Source organism: Varanus komodoensis, unplaced genomic scaffold (genome assembly GCF_004798865.1).
Source record: "Varanus komodoensis strain SLA01 unplaced genomic scaffold, ASM479886v1 scaffold221, whole genome shotgun sequence".
NCBI lineage: Eukaryota > Metazoa > Chordata > Lepidosauria > Squamata > Varanidae > Varanus > Varanus komodoensis.
The window spans coordinates 70,866-83,027 of record NW_025335610.1 but is presented as its reverse complement, the minus strand read 5'-3'; the positions used below and the strand labels follow the sequence as shown (position 1 = coordinate 83,027).

The window sequence follows — 12,162 nt, the reverse complement described above, 5'->3', positions numbered from 1 at the left end:
CAATCAGGGTACCTTTGTAGTTTCTGAACACTCTTCAAAGGCAGCCTGAGGTGGAGAATATTGCAATAATGGAGACATGATGTAATTAAGCTGCATACTATCATGTCCAGATCTGCATTCAGCAGGAATTAACCAGTCTCAGCTGGCAAAGCACCCCCCTTTGCAGCCAAGACAGACACTCTGAGTCAGCGCAACACCCAGAAGAAGCCAGACTGCCAATCTGCATTTATTAATGCCACATTTGAAATAGTTATTCTCCTGAGTGGTGTAAGAATAGCCATGGCCAGGTATGCTAGCCTAATCATCCTTTGACTGTGGAGCAGCACGGAGAGCGCAAAGAAGAGTCAGGTTGTGTCCATGTAGCTTCTGTTCTTCCAGGTAGTCACCTGTGCAATTAACACAACCCCCCTTCTTCCTGGCTGCTGACATCCTTGTTTTATTTTGAGGAACTTCTGTCAAGCTCAGAGGATAGCCAAGTGGTAGGTCACTCTTACTGGCTTTTTGGCATGCAGAGTTAGGCATGCACGTTGACACAGCTTGCTTAGCACTCTAGGAAGAACTGCAGATACTCTCTCCACAGGTATAGGACTCGACCGGTAGCACATGTGGCCCCTTGAGAGTAGAGTCTATCAGTGGGCTGTATCTATAACTGCGGCACATACTCAGTGTACTCTCCCTCTTGGTATAAGAGACTGATTGTTTCCTATAAAAGACCAGTGACAGTACTTGAATGGATGCACCTTATACAACGCTGTCTTTTGAAGAAAATTTCCTGCTTTTCCTGATACCACTCTTCCTTCCACCCCACTCCCAGGAATCGGAGTCCCTATTATGCTGGCTTACGTCTATGGAGTTGTGCCAATTTCTTTGTGCCGTGGTGGTGGTTGTGGAGTTAGCACAGCCAATGGAAAAGGAGTTAAAATCGAGTTTGATGAAGATGATGGACCAATTACAGGTATAAAGCAGCAACTCACAGCCTTTTAATCTTGGGATGGAAATGAAATGCAAGTAAGGCTGTGCTGAACAGGCAATCTTGAATGCCTGTTTTGTTTATTGTTTTTATGTGTTTTAAAATTTGATGTTATTTTATGTAATATAGTTATAATCCACTTAGAGTTATTGGACTAGTTATAGCAGAATACAAGCTGAAATAACAATAATGATTATAATAATAATAGGATTGGATTGTTCTGTGGGGTGAATCTGTAAGTCCATGCCTGAGAGTCAGTCAGCTTTTTTCCTTTGTGTGTACCCACAAAAGTGGTAACTTTCCTTAAATGAATTTTTTGTTTCCTTCTGCAATTTCAGAAAGATGAAAATATTCTTAAACTGCACAGCTATTTTAGTGTCACTGTGTTGTTCCTGTGCCTATAGCTCTCAGTGGCTTAATATAGAGGGATGCGACTGTTTGATCACCTGTGCCTCATGCTTCTTCATATATTTTTCTTGGACTAGTGGCAGATGCTTGGAGAGCTCTGAAGAACCCCAGCATTGGAGAGAGCAGCATTGAAGGTCTTACAAGTGTGCTGAGCACCAGTGGTAGCCCTACCGATGGACTCAGTGTCATGCAGGGCAACTACAGTGAGACAGCCAGCTTTGCTGCACTCTCAGGGGGCACCCTGAGTGGTGGAGTGCTTCTGGGTGGGAAAGGAAAGTACAGCAGGTAACTTCATGGCCACTGTGGTGTGTGTATGTTGTGTGTATGTGGTTAGCAACTTAGTCATAATTTAGAACACAAGGTTGCTTCTGCTGCGCAACCCAAAGTGGCTAGTATTATGCTTTAATGCTTTCTGTTCTGATGCTGTGGTTAACTTGCAGAAATCAGCATTTATTTGTTACTTGACAGAGTTAAAAAGGTTTCTTTGTCCTCTTTCATACAATACCTGTTGATACCCTACTGGTTCAATGACGAGAGAGATTGCTACTTGAATCATAAGGCTGCAACTGCAGCTTTTTCCTCTGAACGAACTTCTAAGCCAGGTGGCTGTGTATTCCCCCTGCCCCCCCCCCACACACTCTCTTTGTAGCCCAGGTTCTGACTATATAGCATGTATAAAAAGATGTGTTACGCAGGAACTGTGTGAGTCATAGATCCAAACATGACACTAATGTGCTGAAGAGAAAAACAAGTAAAATGAAGCTCAACTAAAGCTCAAGGATGCTTGATTCTGATGTTTGATTAAATAACTTCTTGATGTAAACAAAACATTTATGTTTTGGTGTGTGTTTTTTGTTTAAGTGGGATTTGGGAAAACCACACTGGCATATGAGCCTTTAATTACTGTTTCTTTTCTAGGCTGGAAGTGCAGGCTGATGTGCAGAAAGAGATCTTTCCAAAAGACTCGGTCAGCCTGGGAGCCATCAGTGACAATGCCAGCACACGAGCGATGGCAGGCTCCATCATTAGCTCTTACAACCCCCAGGACAGGTATGTCCATCCTAGCTGTGGGGCAATGGGGTAGAACCAGTGGAGTCAGAGGCTAGCCCGTCACTTCAGGTTCTGATTCTGTTAGCGCAGTTAACAGAATCCCAATGATGTGTTTTTAATGTACAATTTTGTGGGAGGGACCTTCCCTTTGGCATACTTATATGGAAACAGAATGAAACCTGTGTACTCTGTAGAACAGCCGCAGTCAGGAAGTTTCCACAGCTGAGCAATCAGAAATGGTGCCTGTGGGTTGTCCTAACTGTTGGTACCTTGTGGGCTATCAGGAAATTCTGCAAATGCAATTTGGGTATGTATCTGTAAATACAGGGTCTGACTTTGTAACGTCTATTAAAAAGCTAACTAGAAGTTAAGATACAAATCAGTTAAAATGCATGTGATGCCTACTTCATTATTTTGATCCTAATTTCATGAGGCAGTTTACTTTTCTGAGACCTATTTTGCCAATTAGTTTTTCTTCACTTTATATTTGTGTGTCAGTCTACTCCAGCTCTTAACTTGCTGGGTTTGGGGCAGGTGGTGAGTTACCGATACCTTTTGCATGAAGTTTTGTGGAGTGCTTTCAAGATCTTTTAGTTCTGCAAGTGAAAGTAGATCTCCAGATATTTTGGACCTCATTTTGCAGCATTTCTAACCATTGGCCATGTAGCCAGGACTCCTGGGAGTTGCAGGCCAAAATACTTGAAGATCCCATTCTACATAACCTTGATCTAAATGTAATGAAGATACTTGAAATGCAACAGCAGTTCAAATACTTGCAGGAGTAACACATTCCATTTTGTACTGTTTGTAAAATTTATTACAAAGAACTGCTTTCTCTTTATGGGTCTAGGGTCTCCTGCATGTAACAGAATGGTGGTAGGGAGGTGCCATACTGCTGGTATGGTATGCCCCCTGTGATGATGTAAAATAAGAGGAGATCTGCTGAATCAGACCAAATTCCCCTTTAGTCCTGAGATCAGCAACAGAAGCCCTCCTCCTCCTCTGTGAAAGACATTAGGAGACAGAGTACCTGGAGGAGGGCCTTCTCTGTAGTGGCGCCCCTACTATGGAATGCACTCCCCAGAGAGTTCTGCCTGGTACCGTCACTATATTTTTTTTGGTGCCAGGTTAAGACCTTTTTATTTAATCAATATTTTAATATGTATTAATAGTAATTGGATTTTATTGTTTGTATTTTATTAATTACAGCCAGCGTGGAATAGTCAATTATCTCTTTTATTCTGATTTATGTTGTAAGCCATCCAGAGATGCAAGTAATGGACAGCATACAAATTTTATAGATAGATAGATGGATAGTCCAGCATTTCGTTCTCACATTTGCCAGCCCATGGAAGGTTCAAAAGCAGGGCATGAGTGCAGGAGCAACCTCCTGCTTGTGTTTCCCAGCAAATGCCATCTTGGTAATTGGAGCAGAATATCCTTTTTATTTCTTGTGCAGGTTGAAGATCACAAGTTTGTTCCCCTGCTGTGTCAGGTAGATAGCAAAACTACAACTATTCTTCCTGCCATGCCAGCTTTCTACTTGCCAGGAGGCATATTTGTAGGGGAGAATGTAAATACTCAGTAAATGTAAATCATGAGAAGCAGTAGTTCCCCTATACTCCTCACTTGTCAGACCTCATCTGGAATACTGTGTCCAGTTGTGGGCACCAGGATTTAAGAAAGATGCAGAAACATTGGAACGGGTCCAGAGGAGGGCAACAAGAATGAGCCAGGGTTTGGAAACACTGTCCTGTGAGGGGAGACTGAGAGAACTGGGCATGTTCAGCCTTCAGGAGAGATGACTGCTGGGGCACATGGTATCCCTACATAGGTACCCCAAAGGCTGTCCCAAAGAGGAAAGTCAGGATTTCTTGCTGATGCCAGAGTGTAGAACATGGAATAATCAATTCAAGTTGCGACAACCCAGATTGAAGCTGGGCATCAGGAAAGGCGTCCTCACTGTCAGAGCAATACGACAGTGGAACCAGCTGCCTGGAGAGGTCTTCGTCTCTCCCACACTAGAAGCATCCAAAAAGAAACTGGGCAGCCCTCTGAGTGGGGTGGTGTGACTTGGTGTCCTGCAACAGCAGGGGCTGGACCTGATGGCCTTCATGGCCCCTTCCGACTCTGCTACACTGGGATCTGGTTCAAGGATGGCCCCCATCTATAATTCCTGCCAGTTTGAATTGGTCCTCTCCATAATGGAAAATAATATGTATGTATGTATTTATGCATGTATTAGGCCTTTTAAGAACTGTGTTAGTATTTTCATTTTGCTGAACACCATTCGGAAAGGGCAGCTACTCCTGAAAGCAAATGTTGTAATTTAGAACTTGCATTGTGTCCTTTCTCTGCAGAGAGTGCAACAACATGGAGATTCAGGTGGATATAGAGACCAAGCCAACCCATTACCAGCTCGTTAGTGGAAGCAGCACAGAGGATTCTCTCCATGTTCACACCCAGATGGCAGAAAATGAGGAGGAAGAAGCAGAGGAGGAGCAGGGACAGATGTGCAACCACCAAAGCTGTGAGCAGAAAGACTGTGTGGCCAGCAAAACCTGGGACATCACTCTGGCACAGCCGGAAAGCATCCGCAGTGACTTGGAGAGCTCGGACAGTCAGTCGGATGACGTGCCCGACATTACCTCGGATGAATGTGACTCCTCCTGTCCCCAGACTGCTGCCTGCCTGCATCCTTCCAATGCCAGAGGTGCTGAGAGCCCAAGTGCCCGTATTGGCCAGTGTGCCCAAGCAGAAGGACACCGGCCCGAGGAAATAGTCTCTGTGCTAGAGTGCATCGAGGCCCGAGTATGAGGCTGTTTCCTCCTGAGAAGCACACTGATTGCTACTGCCTCTACTGTGGTGAGGGCATTATGTCCTTGTTGGCTTTTGTTTCTCATTCCCCAGACTGCTGCCCTAACCTGCTTCTGGGGAAACGGCATTTCTTACATGATGGTAAAAACCTTGATCTTTTTTTTTTTTTAATTTATTGGTTCAAACGCTTGGTGATGCTCTGTGAGTTGTGTAAGAGTGTACATAAACGTGTGCGTGTACATCGTATGTCTGCCAAACATACGCCTAAAGAAAGCCTTTAATAAAGATTTCTGTTACCATTCAAAGTGGATCCTGTGCTCCCTTTCCATGTAACTAGTAAATTCTTCTGCATTTTCTCCTGCACTGCTTTAAAATCTGGGTGTGGCAGGGAGAAGTTGTTTCAGCAAGAGTTGGGCAAGAGAATATTCATTTGCTGCCCTCAAGAGGCCTTTTTGATCCCTGCAGCTGCAAGTTTGTTCTGGACCATTGATATTGTGCAGTATGCGAATGCAGGGTTTCTTTTCCCTACCATAAGGTCTTGGTGATTCCACAGTTGATGGAAGCGATGAGGACATTTGATATCTAGCCATTTCTGATTTTTACTTGCAGAAGTAAATGATACATTTGCGTGTCATATGAAGAGGCTAGAAGCATCATTTGAGTACCTGACGAGGGCTGCTTCCCCCCCCCCCTTAACTTGTTTTGCTGCATCAGATCACAACACATCTTAAGCAGACTCTAGTTTAACTCCTCTGCTGCAAGGAAAACCATTTTCTCTGCTATTACTACAGGATGTGCAGCAGCAGCTAACTGAACCCAAGATCAAGATTCTGTACTGAATATTAAACTAGAGGCCTGCAAGCACTTGCCACTTTGGCGATCTTTTTGCAGAATCAAAAGCCAATCTCATTTTTGTTGCTGATTTTACTCATCACTAGTTAGTTGGCTCTCATTTGGGAGGCAGTTCCTGGTGGAAATGAGTCTTCAGGCAAGCTGGAGGAGAGTTGAGAGTATTGCGGTGACAGGAGGGATGAGATGGAACCCACGTGTCGTGTTGTAGAGTCTGTCAAATGGTATGACCTGGAGGAGTGCAAAAGGGAGCAAAAGGTGAAACGAGGGAGTGCAGGAACTCCCAGAAAATGTGCATTGGCGTTTCTATTCTTTCAGCTTTTGTGTTACGGTTGTCCTAGTCTGCTCTGCTATTGAACCCCCCCCCCTTTAGTTTGGTTGAGGACCATGGGTCCTCAAACTACGGCCCGGGGGCTGGATCCAGCCCGCCATGGCCATTTATCTGGCCCACCTGAGAGGTTTTCAATGCGCTGCGCATGCACCCGCACGCTGCGTGCACCTGCCGCTGCCTGCCTCGCCCCCCGCACAGGGAGGCAGTGGCTTGCTCACGAGGAGATTGTTTTGGACTCGCTAGGAGAAAACGATCTCCAAGCAAGCAAGCCACTGCATTGCGCGCCCGCCGCTGCATTGGGGTGTGTGCCCGCCCCCGCCTTGCTTCACCTCCCATCGCCCGCACCTGCCCACCCGTGCCTCGCCCAGGTGCCCTGCCTGCACCACCTTTCCGGCCCGCGCCCAGCACTGGCCCCTTTCAACTGGCCCCCTGGTGAAAAAGTTTGAGGACCCCTGACCTAGACTCTTTAAGTGGTCTGGGGTGGTTTAGATAAATGACCTCCTTAGAGCCCAAACTACGGATTGATTGATTGATTGATTGATTGATTGTATTTGTCTGCCACCCCATAGCCCAGGGGCTCTCTGGGCAGCTCAAAAAACAAAACAACATAGCTTAGTAGAATAAAACAATAACATCTAAACCACGTGAAAACCAACTAATGTAAAGTACAAAACAGGATAATATAAACAATAAAAACAATAAAACCAGCAGTGAACAGTAAATAAAACAATGATTCTAAGAGCAAGTACCAGATTAAAAGTCTTTACTTGGTGGCAAAAGTAGAATAATGAGGGTGCCAGTCGCACCTCTTTAGGAAGAGAGTTGCAAAGATGAGGTGCAACAACAGAGAAGACCCTTTTTCTTGCCAATTCCCCCCTCACTTCATGGGGTGGGGAGTTAACGAAGGACAGCCTTTGTTGAAGATTTGGGTGGTCTGGTAGGGATAAATGGAGACAGGTGCTCCCTTGGATATCCCAGTCCCAACCCATTTGGGGCTCTGCAACCATAAGCATCTTGAATTAGGTGCAAGTGATAATAGGCAGCCAGTGCAGTTAGTAGAGGACCGGAGTGATAGGCTCTCTAGAACCAGTCCTTGTTAATAACCATGCTGCTCTGTAGCAAACATTCAGGGAACATTTTAAATTCAGAAATCAGGAGCCCTAGCATTCCATGTATTATTTACATTTTGACCTTCAAAATATAATTCTACCTCTTGTATTCTGAAGTAGTTTTGGTGTACTATTGTAAGGAGTAAACCCCAGTACTGACGATACGGAGGCAAAGTACCAAGCAGTACAGTTTAATTCATTCTTGCAAGAGCGGGCCCCACCACACAGGCAGCGCACCGTTTACACACAAGACATTGCTTTTTACTCCCTTTTCCCGGCTCGTGGACCCTTCCTCTTTTCTCCCATTGGCTGGGTTACTAAGAAGTCACAATCTTCTCCGTCCGCCTACATCATGCTACCCCTCGGTATGTTCCCCCTCCCGCTCATACATCCCATGTTCATGCTAATAAGTCCATTACCTATGAGAGGTGTGTCAGTTACTATTCATGAACCTATTAAGCGTGCGCAGTACCTTCTAAAAGGTCAACAGGCCGGTTTGGCCTTGTAGATTCTTACTTGACGCCAACTTGTTTCTTAAATCTTGTGGGAGGATGAGATCAGACGAATAAGCCTTCCTCCAGGCTCATTACGGCCAGTTGTAAAAGGTAATCAATTTCCTGCTGTCTTCCACTGAAGGTGACAGTTTTACCACTGCCCTCCCAATTTTTAGCCTCTCTGGTATTTTTCAGGACTTTGATGTAAGAAACACTATTATAGTACAACTATTTACATGGTTCTATCCTCAGGCCTTTTGGCCTTAAGGGACTTGGATGATCCTACCCTAGCCCTGTATTTCACCCTTTCTTTGCTTTTCACCTTACCACTTAGTAACATTTCATTTCTCATACTATGAACTTGCTCTGAGTTATTTCTCAGTAACATAGTAAATTTCTCTTCCAATGTCTAGGTAATTTCTGCCATCTGATGTTCAAATTGCACTCCCTTCGATGACTCTGGAAGCACACCCGCTTCTGCTCAAAAGACTGCATCCTTGCAACACAATTCAGGGCTAGTCATGCGGATGCTGATTTCACAATATAAAATACATGATCAGTATGCTTTATAGGCTTCTATTCCTGTAGCCTTATGCAAGATGCCTGTTAAAATTGCTGTTTGAATTTCTAAACATTTCAGCTTGTTCCTTTGTAATGAGCAGAGCAGTTAAACCAAGTGCAATCAAGTAGAGGAAATAACTGTCATTATGTTTCCATTTTAAAATTATAGCAAACTTCTTCAACATGATGCCCTCCAGATATTTGGGACTATAATTCCCAGCATTCCTAATGCTTTGGCAATGCTGGCTGAGGCTGTGAGAGAGTTGGAAGCCAAAACATCTGAATGGCACCAGTTGGGGGTAGGCTGCTCCAAAGCAACGCTAGTTTAATAGTTAAGTACAGAATTGGGTGGGCCAGTCAGAAAATGACTTTTGTTTGATGTTCTGATGGCTGCTAAGTTTTGCAGTAATGCAGATACTAGGCTGTTGGTTTCTTACAGTTCTGCAGGTGTGAAGGAAATACTGCAAACACTGTAATTAAATAATTTAAAATGTCCAGACAGAATGCTGAGAGCTGGTTGTGCATAAGAGAATAAGGCCTGCAAACTACATGCTGGATTAGTCAAAAGGATACATCTGATCTTAGATGAGCATGCAGCTTCTAAGTGTGCATGTGCGCCTAAAGGAAGGCACTAAAAGATTGCACATGTGCAGGTATGTGAGGCAGAGTAGCAGTTGCTGCTAGCAATGTAAACATTATCTGTTACATGCTCCTGGCAAATAGCTCTATTGGCAAATAGCAGGAGTGTTATCTTTGGCACACTGGCACTTGGGTGCCCTTCTTGGATTAGATAATTTACCATGGCAAGGAAACTTTCTTGATTAGGATTTTGCTGAAGCAGCACACACAGGGTGGGTGTGTACTTCTCCACAACCTACTGTTCCTTGCTTCTGCGGGAGAGAAAGCCGCCCAAGGGAGGGCAGGGGAACTGGAGCTCGGCCTGGCTGCGCTGAGGACACCCCTGTGGATCCCAGACTCTCTTAGTGCATCCCAGCCAAGCTTCCCCTCCTCTGCCCCTCCTTGGGCACAACAAGCAATCATGGGTGTGGGGGCGGATGCAGAACAAACTTTTTTTCTTTCTGTGGACCAAACTTACCATGCTGAAATACCACAACTTGGTTTAGGTGATCAGCTAAACAGCAATTTTTGAAAAAGCAAGGCTTGAGCTGTGTAAACCCAGTCAAGTTACTGGTCCCTAGAAACAGGGGAAGCACCGCATGCACACATGTGGAACACTAAGCTCTGCCTTTTGTAAACTAGGCCCAAGCCTGTAGGACACTCTGTTTATAGGGGAGGAGGTAAAAGTCCATCTTGGCTCAGCTGGAAATGAACCACTCCGTCCCAGCAACATTTTGTCCTCAAAGATGTTAGCAAACTGTCAGTGCACTTCTCTAAACTACATTTTGCAGCCAGATTTCACTTTCAGGGTTGGCTGAAATTAAAAGGAGATTGAGCTGGCAGGCTACAGCTCTGATCTGGAAGCCATTTTCTGAAAACCCAGAAGTATAGATTTATTAAGTCTATTTGTTAAGTTGGAGGAAAAGCATTCTTTCAAACAAAAGGACTTAAGAAACTTACTCTAAACTTTCTCTGAATGCAATGTTGATAGGAGACCCCCCCCCTTCACCCACCTGCATTGTCTTCCCTCCCTGTCACTTCCCAGCATGAATGCTGTCTGGAACCTGTAGCAGCAGGTAACTTTTCATTCTCTTTATATTCCTTTCCTGCCCCACTTCTGGTTTAGAGCTGCAGCAAAAAAGCAGATGCAGGGTGTTATCTGCCTGTGTCCCCAGAGCTGTCGGACAGGCCAAACAAGAAAGACCAGTCTGATGCTCCTCTTGGCCTTCTGTCATCGCTGGAAGGGGACTAGTACTTGATGTTTCGAAGCAAACAACAGGGGATGAAGATGGTTCTGCTGTGGGAACCTATTTTTCTGTATAATTTCAGTCCAGTACAGTTTCCATGAACTTTCTGCATCTCGTTAAACTTGTCAACAAATTATACATGTCAGAATAAACTCATCCTGACAGTAAGCTACAATGGATTGGCTGGTTTGCAAACAACCCACGGTGTACTGGACAACTGAGCAGGCCCACTGTGGGTTGCTCTTCCCACTTGGTCCTTTGGCCAGTTTGACAGGAGCTTTGGTGGCTGCGGCTGCCTTGCCTCCTCTCCTGTCACAGTCATGAGCCATTATTAGACTGTTGCAGCCTTCCCTCCCTTACTCCCCTTTCGGAACGGAGACTGTGGACAGCAAGCTCTCAACAGCTAGTGACAGCCCCACCAATGTGCTCAAGAGGCACATGCAGAGGCCGCCAATACGTCCTCCACCCCTTCAAAAAAGTGCTCCAAATGCGCACGATTCCTTTCTTTGTATTTTTATGTTTCTAGTTGAACTTGGGCAGAAGTGGAAGTGCAGATTTCTATGGGTTCAGAATGGGAGGTCATACGTGGGCAGTCACGGGTGGACCTACTGTGAAAGTGCGTCCCATTTTGGACCTGTAGAAGTGTATTGTCACACTTGAACAAGTCCAAATAGAAAAAATAAGCTTTAAAAATTACAAAATAATTGGAGCAATTTGGAGTAAACATTAAATTAATTTCTATATGACCCAATAGTCAAGACTGTCTGGGTAAAGGTAAAGGTTTCCCCTTGACATGAAGTCCAGTCATGCCTGACTCTAGGGGGTGGTGCTCACCTCCGTTTCCTGGCCGAGGGAGCCAGCGTTTGCCCCCAGACAGTCTCCGTGGTCACGTGGCCGGCATGACTGAACTCCAAGGTGCACGGAACGCTGTCACCTTCCCACCAAAGTGGCACCGTTTTAGCTACTTGCACTTGCATGCTTTCCAACTGCAAGGTTGGCAGGAGCTGGGACGGAGCAACGGGAACTCAGCCCGTTGTGCAGATTCGAACCGGTGACCTTTTGATCTACCAGCCTAACAGCACAGTGGTTTAGACCACTGCGCCACCTGCAGCCCCTCTGGCTGGGTAGATCGCAACAATAAATACATTCTGTTTTAAAGCAGGCCAGTCAGGTTCTTACAGCCTTGTTGTCACTTTCCATTACCCACAATGAGATTCATCGCCTGGGTTTGGATGGCATGACAACCTAGGGCAGGCCACTGGTTCTCAGGGTGGATTGTTGGTAAGTAGTCCGTATCTGGGCAACACTACAACTCACTGTGACTGTTTACCCACAACGAGTTGATGTGTTGTGTACTGGGGAGTTAACATTTCATTGTTCTGGGAAAAAAGTATCTATGAAATTGGAATGCAATGAGAGCATGAGGAAACAGACTCCCATCCTAGATCAGCCACGCTCCTGGGGCAGCTCTGTGTGCTTAGCGCTTGTTCACACTCATGCTGGAGCCAACTACAGCCAGGGCTCTGCAAGCACCTCCCTGCAGCACACCTGCTCTTTGCTCGGGATGTCTTGGGAGCAGATGAAGGGCAGGAGCAGCTTGTGGGGTGGACGATGCTTTGGCCAGAGGCTTGCACTAGCAATGCTGGCCCTTGTTGGCCCTTTCCCCCTCTGATCCTGTAACATCTGTGCTTTCCATTGTGCAGGGTGA

At 45.5% G+C, this 12,162-nt stretch overlaps 1 protein-coding gene across 2 annotated transcripts in view; it reads left to right on the top strand.

Annotated features, from left to right (window-relative positions):
• Positions 1 to 5,550, top strand: part of RNF19B (ring finger protein 19B) — a 28,112-nt gene extending 22,562 nt beyond the window's left edge. For both annotated transcript variants that reach the window (XM_044431620.1, XM_044431619.1), the window contains 4 exons: positions 815 to 955; positions 1,456 to 1,663; positions 2,297 to 2,428; positions 4,789 to 5,550. In XM_044431620.1, coding sequence (XP_044287555.1) covers positions 815 to 955; positions 1,456 to 1,663; positions 2,297 to 2,428; positions 4,789 to 5,245 — 938 coding nt within the window. In that variant the 3' untranslated portion in view covers positions 5,246 to 5,550. The remainder of the gene's footprint in view (positions 1 to 814; positions 956 to 1,455; positions 1,664 to 2,296; positions 2,429 to 4,788) is intronic.
• The last annotated feature ends 6,612 nt before the right edge of the window (positions 5,551 to 12,162 follow it).